General features: G+C 37.4%; 1 protein-coding gene across 1 annotated transcript in view; it reads left to right on the top strand.

Moving 5' to 3' along the window:
* Positions 1–245: 245 nt before the first annotated feature.
* LOC308260811 (uncharacterized protein C1orf87) overlaps positions 246–13,048 on the top strand; it is a gene marked incomplete at both ends in the record, with an annotated part of 82,422 nt that continues 69,619 nt past the window's right edge. Inside the window, one exon of the mRNA XM_080692358.1 lies at positions 246–352. Within this exon, the coding sequence (XP_080548484.1) occupies positions 246–352 (107 nt within the window). The remainder of the gene's footprint in view (positions 353–13,048) is intronic.

Genomic DNA, 13,048 nt, shown 5'->3' with positions numbered 1-13,048 from the left:
TGCATTTAAGAAACAGCACATGGGTCAGAGTGATTTTTTTTCTGCTCCTGTTTTCCAAAGGTCTTTAAGTTAGAGGATCACTATGCCAGAGCAGCTTATTTTAACTCCTTCATGGGCAGAGCAGTAGGGCCTGGTATGATTCTTATTACTGCTTTTGTTATTGACAAGGATGTTGTAGTTGTCAAGTGGAAAATCAAGAGGAATTCTTTACTTATTTTCTGCTTCTTAAGACTTTGAGAAGCAGCATGTCTTCGGCTTGGAAGACTCCCCATGAATTAGATGCAATGCCTGAGACCGTAGTGAAAATCATTGGGAGTAAACACTTCCGATACCTCGTGGAGAAGCCAAAGACGTAAGTTTCTCATTTTAAAATTATCTGTTTTTGAATGATAATGAAACAAGTTTCTTTACGCTCAGAAATTTGCATTTTAAAAATGCCAGCCACAGAAAATGAAGTCATTAAGATGTAACAGTAGAGGAAAGACAATGTTGATAATTTCGACGTGCACTGTTTTTCCTATATTTTTCATTTTCATAATTCCCCATACTCCTTAATTGCTTGGGCTGGTTTCCCAAATAGATGGGAAATATGAGTACTGTGACATTTATAAATATTAATGTAGTATTGCTGCTTCTCCTCATCAGGTTTGTAATCTACCACCTGGAGTAATTTGGGGATGGAGAGAAGGAGGAAGGTTGTTAGTCGATTTGTTGTGAATTAAAGGAGTGGGATTAATAATGAATCATAAACTGTAAGGTTTCGTCTTACTCTCATTCGCAGTTGATGTTCTTCTAAGCAGAGAATTCTTAGAGCGTAGCCCGCCTGTCTTCCTTCGCTTTTGTCATCCCTGCCACTGTTGAAAAGAGACACTCATAGGTCTCTAAATTTCACCAGATACGGACACAGAAGTGTGTAACTAACTCTTTCTTACAGAGTTTTGATGGTCCACAGAAGTAAAGAAAGTACAGCGACACCTGCTTTCCTTACAGAAGCCTTGGATGATAGTAACTGCCTTTCACTCCTCGGGTTATTTCCTTATCCTTATCTCTTTCCTCTATTTCAGAAACTCACAGACTGAATAAATAGACAAAGAAAAAAGGCATCATTGAACATAGGTGCAGAGAGGATTGGTTGCTTAACCTGGCTGTCCTCAAAAGCACCTAAAGAATCCTTAGACACAAACATTCAGTGTTCACCTCAAGAGCAGTTGAATCCGAACCTCTGAATTCTTTCACCAGGATGACTGTTATAAAGCATAGACTTAAGCCAGGGATGGTAGCACACATCTATAATCCCAGCAGTGGGAAGGAAGGTTCACGAGTTTGAGACCAGCCTCAGCAACTTACAACCTTACTGAGACTGTTTCAAAATTAATAATAATAATAATAATAATAATAATAATAATAATAATAATAGGTTAGGGGTGTAGCTTAGAAATAGAATACTCCTGTGTTCAATTCTCAATACTCCCCAAAAATCATTTTTAAAAGTATAGGCTTCAGCTGGGCATGGTGGCGCACGCTTGTAATCCTGGCGCTTGGGAGGCAGAGACAGGAGGATCGTGCAGGTTCAAAGCCAGCCTCGCTGGCTTAAGAGACCCTGTTTCCAAATAAAAAGTATAAAATAGGTCTGGGAGTGTAGCCCGGAAGTAGAAGGGCTTCCAGGAACCCCAGTACCACCAAAAAAAAAAAAAAGTATAGGCTTCATAAAGTCTTCAGGAACATTATTTGGCCTTGCCTCTTGGTTACCAGTATTAGAAGCCCAGAGAGGTTCCAAAGTGAGTGTAGTCACCAGCATGTCTGTCATGGTGTGAGAAATGTGCTTGGTGTCACATGATTCAAGCTGTGGAGACCCCTGCAGAGCTGAGCCATCTGAGTTAGAATCCTTGCTCTGATCCTTCTTGGCCTTTTGACAGTCTGAAAGTAGATTAATATCTCTGGTCTCCGATTCTAAGGCGAAGTTTACAATTCTGCAAAGTAGAAAATGTATGCAAAGCACCTTCCCACATTTTGATACTCAATGTGCTTAGTAAATGGTCCTGCCAAATGGCTGAAGCATCTTTCTATGGATTTAAGGTATTTAGTGGGAAAATAAACTCCTTTCTATAAAATTTTCTCTATTGCTTTTATGTTCTGTGTCTCTGTTTTGTAGATGACAAACCGAAGGCACTGTAATGAGGTCAGTGATCATTCGAGAAGCTCTTGTCAATTCCCTGTAAGAAAAGTAAAGAGGAATAATTTAGACATGGCTTAGGTCTACTACCTGAAGCCTGAATTACCACTCTACTAATTCCTTTTCTTCCTAAGAATCTTTGTTTAGCCTCATTCTATTCAAAATTCCTTGCTTTTCCCAGGGATATCAAACATAACATGTTTCTCTGATTTACTTTTTGCTTTTTGTATATATGGTACTGAGGATTGATTCCAAGGGCATTCTACCTTGGAACTACACTCCCAGACCCATTTTTTTTTAATTTTAAAAAAAGTCTAGCTAAGTTTCTGAGGGCCTCATTAAGTTGCTAAGGCTAGCCTCAAACCTGTGATCCTCCTGTCTCAGCGTCCCAGGTACCAGTATTGTGCTACCATATCCAACTATAATGTGTTTCTAAAAGGAAAAGGAGGAGGGAACCTTTGTCCCCTTTTTTTCAGGATAAAGGAGACATGGTTTCTAATGTCTTTTTTTTTAACTGGTGCATTGTAATCATACAGCTTGATGAAGTTCTGAGTGATAGAGGCATACATATGCACAGTACTCATTGAGCCATCCCTAAATTCCCACCCCACTCCTTCTCCCTCCCCTCCTTCCTGTGTTTAACACATTGATTGGGTTTGATGAGTTTATACATGTACATCATATGCATTGAGGTATTTTCCTCTCCAAGTCTTCCTCCCCCACCATCTCCCTCAGTTAGGTGTTTTCTCCCGTTTTCTCCTCCTTTGTCTGTGTCCCAATTTCTCCCTAGCTTCCATATATGAAGGAGACATCCAACCTTTCACTTTTTGTGACTTACTAATCTTACTGAGCATAGTATTCTCCATTTCCATCTATTTCCCTGCAAATAACATAATTCTGTTCTTTGTTATGACTGAGTAGAATTCCATTGTGTATATATCCCATAGTTTTGTAATCCATTCATTTGTTGATAGACATCTTGGCTGGTCCCATAGTTTGGCATATATAAATGTTGCAGCTCTAAACATAGATATGCTAGCATTAATGAGGTAGTCTGGTTTCAGTTCTTTGGAGTAGATACCCAGAAGTGATATAGTAAGGTAGGATGGTAGGTTCATTCCCATTCTTCTGAGGATCCTAACCGCTGTTTTCCAAAGTGGTTGCACTAATTTGTTAATTCCACCAACAATATATCAGAGCTCCTACTTCTCCATATCTTCACCAGAATTTATTATTGTTTGTGTTTTCAATGATTGCCATTCTAATTGGGGATAGGTAAAATCTCAGAGTAATTTTTATTTGTATCTCTCCAATTGCTAATGATACTGAACACTTTTTCATACATTTATTGGACATTTATATTTCTTCTTTTGTGAAGTATTTATTTAATTCACTTGCCTGCTTTTATTGTATTATTTTGGTTTGGGGGCAATGAGTTTCTTGAGTTCTTTGTATATTCTAAATATTGGTACTCTACCAGAGAAGTAGTTGGCACAGATCTTTTCCCATTCTTTTGTCTCTCTGTTGAGATTCTTGATAGTTCCCTTTGCTGTGCAAAAGCTCTTCAGTTTAATGCAATCCCACATGTTAATCCTCATTTTGATTTTTTGTGCCTTTCGGGTCTTGCTGAAGAAGTTTTTACCCATGCCTATATTTTGGAGTATTGGCCCTATGTCTTCTTCAGGTAACTGCAATGTCTCTGGTCTAATGTATATGTTTTTAATACATCTTGATTTGACTCTTGTTCAGGGTAAGGAAAGGGAATTTGTTTCAGTTTTTCTGTATATGGATAGCCAGTTTTCTCAAACTATTTGTTGAAAAGACTATCTTTTTCAGTGTATGTTTTTGGCCCCTTAGTAAGAAATCAATTGGCTGTAAGCGTGTGGATTTGTTTCTGAATTTATTCTGCTCCATTAGTCTGTGTTTTTGCTTTTGTGCCAGTAACATACTGTTTTATTACTATCGCATTGCAGTATAGTTTTAATTCAGGGATTGTGATACTTTCTTCATGGTTCTTATTGTTGAGACTATTTTGGCTATTCTGGGTATTTTATTTTTCCAAATAAATTTAAGGACTGATTATTCCATATCTGTTAAGAAAAGCCATAATATTTAATAGGGATTTCATTGAATCTGTAGATCAGTTTTAGAAGGATGGCCATTTTGATGGTATTTATTTTGCCTTTCCAAGAGCATGGGAGATCCTTTCATCTTCTTAGATCTTTTTTAATTTCTTCCTTTAGAGTTTTATAATTTTTACTGTAGATAGATGTCTTTTACCTACTTAATTAAATTTAGATGTTGTAAAAAAGCATTAAACAAAATCCAATACTCATTCATGTTAAAAAAAAAAACTGCAGAGAATCAGAATAGAAAGAACTTACCTTGACATCATAAAATAAACTATGAGAAACCCCTTTAAATCAGAAACACAATAAGGATGCCCTTATTCTTTTCTTTTCTTTTTTGTTTTTTGGTACTACTGGGGCTTCTGGAAGCCCTTCTACCTCCGGGCTATACTCCCAGACACCTATTTTATACTTTTTTATTTGGAAACAGGGTCTCTTAAGCCAGCGCAGCTGGCTTCGAACCTGAGCAATCCTCCTGTCTCCGCCTCCCAAGCACGGGGATTACAAGTGTGCACCACCACTCCTTTTCAATATAGTACTTGAGACTCTAGCTAGGGCAAGAAGGCAAGAGACGAAAATGGAAGGAATACATATAGTAAAAGAAGAATGAAATTATTGCTATTTACAGATGACATGAAACTATATTTAGAAGACACAATAAAATCAAACAAAAGACTTTTAGAACTGATTAACAAATTCAGCAAAGGGTTTGGATACAAAATCAACCTAAGAAAATTGGAAGCTTTTATATATGCCAACCATAAATCCACTGGAAAGAAAACCAGAAGACATTTTTATTCACCCTTGTCCTTTTAAAAATAGAAAAAATTCCTTTGATCTTATAAGAAGTTACAACTCTCCCTTCCTTCCTTTATTTTTTAACTTCAGGAACCAGGAAATAAAACAATACTTTAAATTGGCTATATTAATTATGAATTAAAATATGCAATTTAATATTTCCTATGATGTATAAAATAGCATTTTTTTCATATACATGGGTGGTTTGTTTTACATTACTGTATGAACTTAATGCTACCAGTCCTGGAATAGCCTTGGTCAAGTAGCATTCTTTGCTAAAACAATCTTATATTATTAAAAAATAAATGATTGCCAAAATATTACTTGTTAATAAAGTAAGGAGAGACCTACTACTATCACATCATTCATTCCAGAGTCTATTCCCTTCATAGTGTTTATAACCATAAATGTTGGTCTGAAGAGGAAGTTGCCTTTGAATTGAATCAGTTGAACCAATTAGTTAAAATCTACACAAGAAATATAAGTAAACACCAAATCAGGGGGAGGAGAGTAGAATTTTCCAAAAGCAAATTAAAAGAAAATTCAAAATTAATAATGAATAGAAAAACGGAACTCTTCCAATGTAACTACCTGTAGCTCAGATGTTCTGCAGGACATGCATTGAAGATGGAATAATAGGTCACACCTGAATATACAGCCCAGCATAGGAATTTGCTAGCATTGCTGTCAGAAGGTCCCATAAACTGGGTGGCTTACAACAACAGAGGTTTATTGTCTCACATTTCTAAAGGTTGATGGTCCAAAGTAGGTTATCCAGAGGGCCACACTCCTTCCAAAATTTCCAGAAAGAGATTCAAATGACTAATAGATACATGAAAAGATGTTCAACATCACTAGCCATCAGGGAGATGCAAATCAAAACTACGCTGAGATTCCATCTAACCCCAATCAGAGTGGTAAGCATAAAGAAATCAAACAACAACAAATGCTGGCGAGGATGTGGGGAAAGAGGAACTCTTTTACACTGTTGGTGGGAGTGCAAAGCAGTTCAGCCACTATGGAGATCAGTGTGGAGATTCCTTAGAAAACTGGGAATAGATCCACCATTTGATCCTGCTATACCACTCCTGGGTATCTTTCTAAAGGGCTTGAAATCAGAAAACTCCATTAACATATGCATACCCATGATCATAGCAGCACAGTTTGTAATAGCCAAAATATGGAGCCAACCTAGATCTCCATCAACAGATGAATGGATTGCAAAATTATGGGAAATACACACAATGGAATTCTACTCAGCTATAAAGAAGAATAAAATAAAATAAAGCCTCACCACAAAGGACAAAGTCTTATACATGTTTTAAGCCTACTAAATGAGAGTAACATGGTTGCCAAGAAAAGTAAAGATCTAGGGAGGCAATCCCGAGTTGCTTTAGATAAATCCAAGTCTAAAGGCCCATGATGTTAAAATAGTTTGCAGATGTTACTCTGGATCCCTGATAGCTCCTCCAAAGAAAGAAATGCTAGGTGAACATAGACATATTTTTTTCATTCCCAGAAAGGAGATAAGAGTGAGAAATAAAACCACAAAACTGGAGGCATGTGGATAATCTCTGGCAAAATTTTAGGCCAAAGAATTAAATATATTTTTATTAAGATAAAACATGAAAATAATGATCACCAAGGGCTGGTATTTGTTGACTAACAACAGATTATGCCAGATTCATCCTATTTTCTTTATTTTTGAGATGACTACAGCCCAAAAGAAAGGGATGATTAAGACAGAGCATTTGTTCATTTCAGTAAGTCATTAAGCACATCTTTTTCACAAAGTCCTAAAACAAAGCAGATATTTGTGGACTAGAGAGTGTTAAGGTAGGCGACTAATTTTATATTAGTCCATTTTCTACTATTACTAACATAATTTCCACAAACTAGGTAAGTTATAAAAATAGGCTTATTTTGGTTCATGTTTCTGAAGGTCCAAGGTTAAGGGAATCCATCAACAGTGTGTGTGTGTGTGTGTGTGTGTGTGTGTGTGTGTGTGTCTGTGTGTCTGTCTGTCTGTTTTCTGGTCCCTCTTCTTATAATGCCCACAAGGATTCATTCAAAAGGTTCTACATAGTAAAATTCCAAAGACCCCACTACTAAGGATAATAATCAGATCGGGTTTCTACTCTCTTAATACCTCCCAATGGAAACTAAACTCCAGCAAGAGTTTGGGAAAAGACAAAACATATTATTACCACAGCACATACCAATATAGTAGTGATTAAAACAATTGATTTAAACAACCTGTTGGACCAGGCGTGGTGGTGCACGCTTGCAATCCCAGCATTGGGGAGGCTGAGACCAGAGGATCACGGTTCACGGAGAGCCTCAGCTACTTAGTGAGGCCCTCTGCAACTTAGTGAGACCCGGTTTCAAAATAAAGAATAAAAATAGGGCGGGGGTGTGGCTCTGAGGTCAAATGCCCCTGGGTTCCATCCCCAGACCCTCAAAAAAAAAAAAAAAACCTGTTGAAGGTGGGAAGCATTTTTTGTGACCCTATTCTTATTCAATACATTTAAGTCAGTAATCAATGGAAGACAGACAAATAATTGTAGTAAATATGTTGGTTGCAGAATGCTGGGAAGCCTTGGCAAGGAAATAGAGATATATGCAAAGTCTGTCCTTAGACAGGTGCACATGTTCATGGTTATAAGGAATACAGGGCTGTATTTTTTTTCTGGGTTTGAACTTAGAGAAAAAAGAGAAGGAAAGAGAGGAGAGGGGGGGAGGGAGAGAGAAAGAGCGAGAGCGAGAGCGAGAGAGAGAGAGAGAGAGAGAGAAAGAGATTGAAAGAAAGTAGTGGAGGCCCACTAAACTCAGTAGTCAGTGGGATTCAGTGCTTCATTCTGAATGCTGTATTTTAGGAGGGACCCTGGATCACTATAGGTGGGGATAACAGAAAGCATCATAAAAATCCATGATGGTAGATCCAGGATGAAATGTGTCTCAAGGGAACATTTAGAGAATCTAGCAAATTACTTATTAACCCTAAGAAGAATTGGGTCCATTTCAAGAAAACCCTGTTAGAAGCTTCCAGTGAATACAATTGATCCCCATAATTCTTCTTCTTCTTCTTCTTCTTCTTCTTCTTCTTCTTCTTCTTCTTCTTCTTCTTCTTCTTCTTGTGGTGGTGGTGGTGGTGGTACTGGGGTTTCTGGAAGCCCTTCTACCTCCGCGCTACACTCCCAGACCCATTTTATACTTTTTTATTTGGAAACAGGACCTCCGGGCTACACTCCCATGCCCATTTTATACTTTTTTATTTGGAAACAGGGTCTCTTAAGCCAGCGCAGCTGGCTTCGAACCTACGCAAACCTCCTGTCTCCACCTCCCAAGCGCAGGGATTACAAGTGTGCGCCGCCACCCCCAGTTTGATCCCCATAATTCTTTCTAATGTCAAGAGTTAGTGATCAAAGCATTTCCCTTATTCTGTGAATACATCACTGTAGGTAGAGAACAAAGTATTCAGCATGGGGGAGCTAGCCACAAGTTTTTATGGGTAAGAATAGTATATACTTATAATAATTTACACTGATATTTATAGCCAAGAAATGCAAAGTTCTGGTATTTTCCTACTTGACTTGCCTGGAGCATATATTCTGTCATTTGTAATCCCCCTAACTCATTCAAAAAAGACTCTTTTTAAATTTTTTACTTATTTAATTATTTGCAGTGCTGGGGATTGAACTCTGGGACTTAAGAATTCTAAGTAAGTACTCTACCTCTAGGTTATATTCCCAGACCTCATAATAACTGATTCTTTGTCAATTGTCTTGAAAAATTTTAAGTGCCAATGCTATCAGTTTTAGAAATAAGTGTATGGATCTGGGCATCGTGGTGCACGCTTATAATCCGGGCATTTGGGAGGCAGAGACTAGAGGATCACAGTTCACAGACAGCCCCAGCTACTTAGCGAGGCCCTTCGCAACTCAGTGAAACCCCATTTCAAAAATTAAAAAAGACTAAAAAATAAGACTGGGGGTGTAGCTCAGAGGTAGAATGCCCTTGGGTTCCATCCCTAGTACCATAAAGAAAAAACTAAGTGTTTGTATGAAATTTCATCAACTCTCTTCACACAAAAATGAAAGAGCACCTTATGAGTCCCAAGCTTTAGTAATACAGCATGTAAATAAAGTTTCAGTGATGAGACACACACACACACACACACACACACACACACACACAAGGATCATTCAAAGAAGAATAGTGCCATGAGAAAAAAGGAGAAAAGGATCATAAAGGTAGATTGAGTCACAAAGGATGCTCCCAGAAGGCCTGCCTGAGCAGGTGACATTAGACCTGAAGCCAGATCTATACGTGGGAATTATTCATCCATCAGTGGAGCTGGCTAAAATGGACCCAGCCTACAGCCCAGTGAGCATGACTCTACTAGATTCCAACTTTCTATAAAACTAGTAGATTCTTCTTCCCTCCTCTGTTTCATAAGAAGAGGCTGAACCTCTACACAGGCACAAGTTCTCTAGGTACTAGACATCTGACTTTTCCAGCAACTTCTAAGACCAAATGGCAGGTAGGCATAGCCCTAGAGAAAATTAATAAAATAATAATAATAATAATAATAATAATAATTATGATGATGATGATGATGCAATGTTGCCTTATGTTTGTTCAATAAGAAGCATGAGGTCAGATTGTGGATTGCACATGCCAAAGTAGGGGCTTTAAATTTTGTTCAATATAGGATGGGAAACCACTGGAAAATTGAGAGCACTGAGGAACATATCATATATACACTTTCGTGTGTGTGTGTGTGTGTGTGTGTGTGTGTGTGTATAGATGGTACTAGGGATTGAACCCAGGGGCATTCTACACTGCTGTACACCCCCAGCACTATTTTATTTTTTATTTTGAAACAGGGCCTCACTAAATTACTGAGGCTAGTTGTGAACCTGTGATCCTCCTGTCTATAGTACTGAGATTACAAGCATGCCTCACCATGACTGGTTCTTATTTATACTTTTCTAAAGGATGGTTCTAGCCAGGCGTGGTGTCACACGCTTGTAATCCCAGCATTGGGGAGGCTGAGACCAAAGGATCGTGGTTCATGGACAGCCTCAGCTACTTAGTGAGGCCCTCTGCAACTCAGTGAAACCCTGTTTCAGAATAAGAATAGAAAATTGGGCAGGGGTGTAGCTCAGAGGTCAAATGCCTCTGGGTTCCATCCCCAGACCCATAAATAAATAAATAAATAAATAAATAAATAAATAAATAAATAAATAAATAAATAATGGTTCTAGTTGCTCAGTGATAGATAAATCAGAAGTGACAGGAGTGGAAATAGACAATTTAGGGTGTTATTATGTTAATCTAGCTAGGAGATGGGAGCAGTGACCAATTGTAGTCCCTAAATAAACTCTGGATAAACTTTGTGATTTAAAATTGTAAGATCAATGCAAGCTGGGCGTGGTGCTACATGCTTGTAATCCCAGCATTCTGGAGGCTGAGACCGGAGGATCGCAGTTCGCAGACAGCCTCAGCTACTTAGTGAGGCCCTCTGCAACTCAGTGAGACCCTGTTTCAAAATTAAAAAAAAAATGGGGCAGGGGGTGTAGCTCAGAGATCAAATGCATCTGGGTTCCATTCCCATACCTGAAAAAAAAAAGTCAATACAAGCTGTAGGCATCTGTGGCAATATCCTATTACATCCCATTAAAATATAGAGTTGTTATTTATTAATAAATTTCCAAAATAATAAATAAATAAAATTCCAAATACTCTACTTATTTATTTTAAGGAAATAATTATCCAGAATACCTTGTCTTTGTATATTGCTTATTTCACTATATAATATACATAATATTTTGACATCTACAACTCAATCTCTCTTTAAAACAACAAAAATATCAGGACTGACATTATTATTTTCGTTTTCACAAATTCAAAATAATGAACTAATATACTAAAATCTTATTTTTCTTTAAACCTTTACACTATACTGTACTGATTCTTTCATTAACCTCCCCTCGCGACTTTTGTATGCTTATCATTTCATTTGTTTCTGTGAGAAGCATAAAGAAGCATAAGCTATTGTTGGTCTGGACAAAAGCTTCTAGAATATGACACAGGCACACATCTACAAGAGAGTGTGGTATTAAGAGAGTGAACGTCAAGTGAGTGTTGTGGAAAATAGGTACCTATTGATCCCAGATCCAAGACTATGAGGTAAAAACTGTTGCTTTACCATCCAAAGTTCTACATTTCAAAATATATAATAAAAGTCAAAGTCAAAAATAAATAACTATTCACAACATACAATAGAAAAAAATCAACCCTCTTGATGTATAAAGAGCTTCTACAAATCAATAGGATAAATAGCAGTTGTCCAATTTTACAAATTGGCAATAGACCTAGATTGCAATTCACAAAAGAAAAAATAAAAATAACACTAGACATGTGAGTGAAATGCAATCTACATGGTCATAAAATAAATTTAAGCAACCCTAAGATATTATGCTTTTTTATATTTATTTATTTATTTATTTATTTATTTATTTATTTATTTATTTATTTATTTTTTGGTGGTGGTACTGGGGTTCCTGGAAGCCATTCTACCCCCAGGCCACACTCCAAGACCTATTTTATATTTTTTTGAAACAGGGTCTCTTAAACCAGTGTGGCTGGCTACGAACCTGCGCGATACTCCTGTCTCCGCCTCCCAAACATGGGGATTACAAGCGTGTGCCACCACGCCCGGCGATATTATGCTTTTAAAAATCAAATTAGAAATGTTTTCATAATGGGTTGACTATATAATGGGGTTAGAGAAAGAATACTCACACGCTATGGTCTTTTTTAACATATTCTTACCTAAAGCCTTAGAAGTGTATGTACTTTGGCATAAGACCTATATTTGTAATTCAGTTCTGTAGAAATGGTTATGGATAGATGTTATGCTTTAGTCTCAAAGATTTACATAAGAATGTATGTCTGATCCCAGCTGGAAACAGATTGCATACCCAGATTAGGATGTTCCAAGGAGGGTTTGGTTAGGAAAGACAAAACTGGAGGCTGTGATGAAAGGAACTGCAAGGTATAGTACAGGAATCATGGCTCAGCATCTGCAAGGTGGGTACATGCACTAGGTCTGAAAAGATTACTGGAAGACAATGTTACTGAGACTGAGTGGAGGAGGCATTCTATAGCTCAGGCCACCTTGAGAAAAACAGTGTTACCTTTGGGCAGGAGATGTAGGTAGACGGATTCAACCTTCCAAGGAGAGAATCACCTCCTGCCAAAACTCCCCATTGGCCAAAAACAACCAGAAACAAAGGACAAAGGAGCTGTTGATAGAGTCCACATCAGTCAGCTTCTGGGAAGGAGAAGAATGGCTAGGACTTAAAGGCAAAAGAAACATATTTTTTCAGGCCAGCAATATGTAAATTAATAAAAAATGAGGGAACAAAGTTAATTTTTAAAAACATAGGATGAGTATATCAGTAAAATGAAATCCTACTTAGACATTTCAAATATTGTTTTGGAAACCTATGTATTGACATATAAAGATGTCTATATCCTATTTTCAACTGGAAAATGTTTTAAAGATGATGATGCTGCTTAATCTCCCTTTGGTTAAAAACAAAACAAAAGTTTCTGTACATGTATGTGAAAACTTTGCATAAAGAGGTAACATAAAACACATCAAAAGCTTACGTACATATGTGAGTGTATTCCCATGAATTTCACTACCATGTATGGCGTAGAAGAGGGGAGGGAAAGGGGAGACAGAAGGAGGAAAAGAAATCAAATAATGTGATGAGCCTATATGAATGCACCACAATAAATCTCACTCTCACATACAATTGTAATATGCCAATAAAAATAATTCTAAAGAGATATAATGTAATACCTTGTCATATTTGGGGTAGCCAGTTACAATTTAGAGATAATACAAATTTCTGTTTGTATAGTATACTTT

Source organism: Muscardinus avellanarius (genome assembly GCF_963383645.1).
Source record: "Muscardinus avellanarius genome assembly, chromosome: 3".
NCBI lineage: Eukaryota > Metazoa > Chordata > Mammalia > Rodentia > Gliridae > Muscardinus > Muscardinus avellanarius.
The sequence above is the reverse complement of the archived record's forward strand: the minus strand, read 5'-3'. Positions and strand labels throughout refer to the sequence as shown.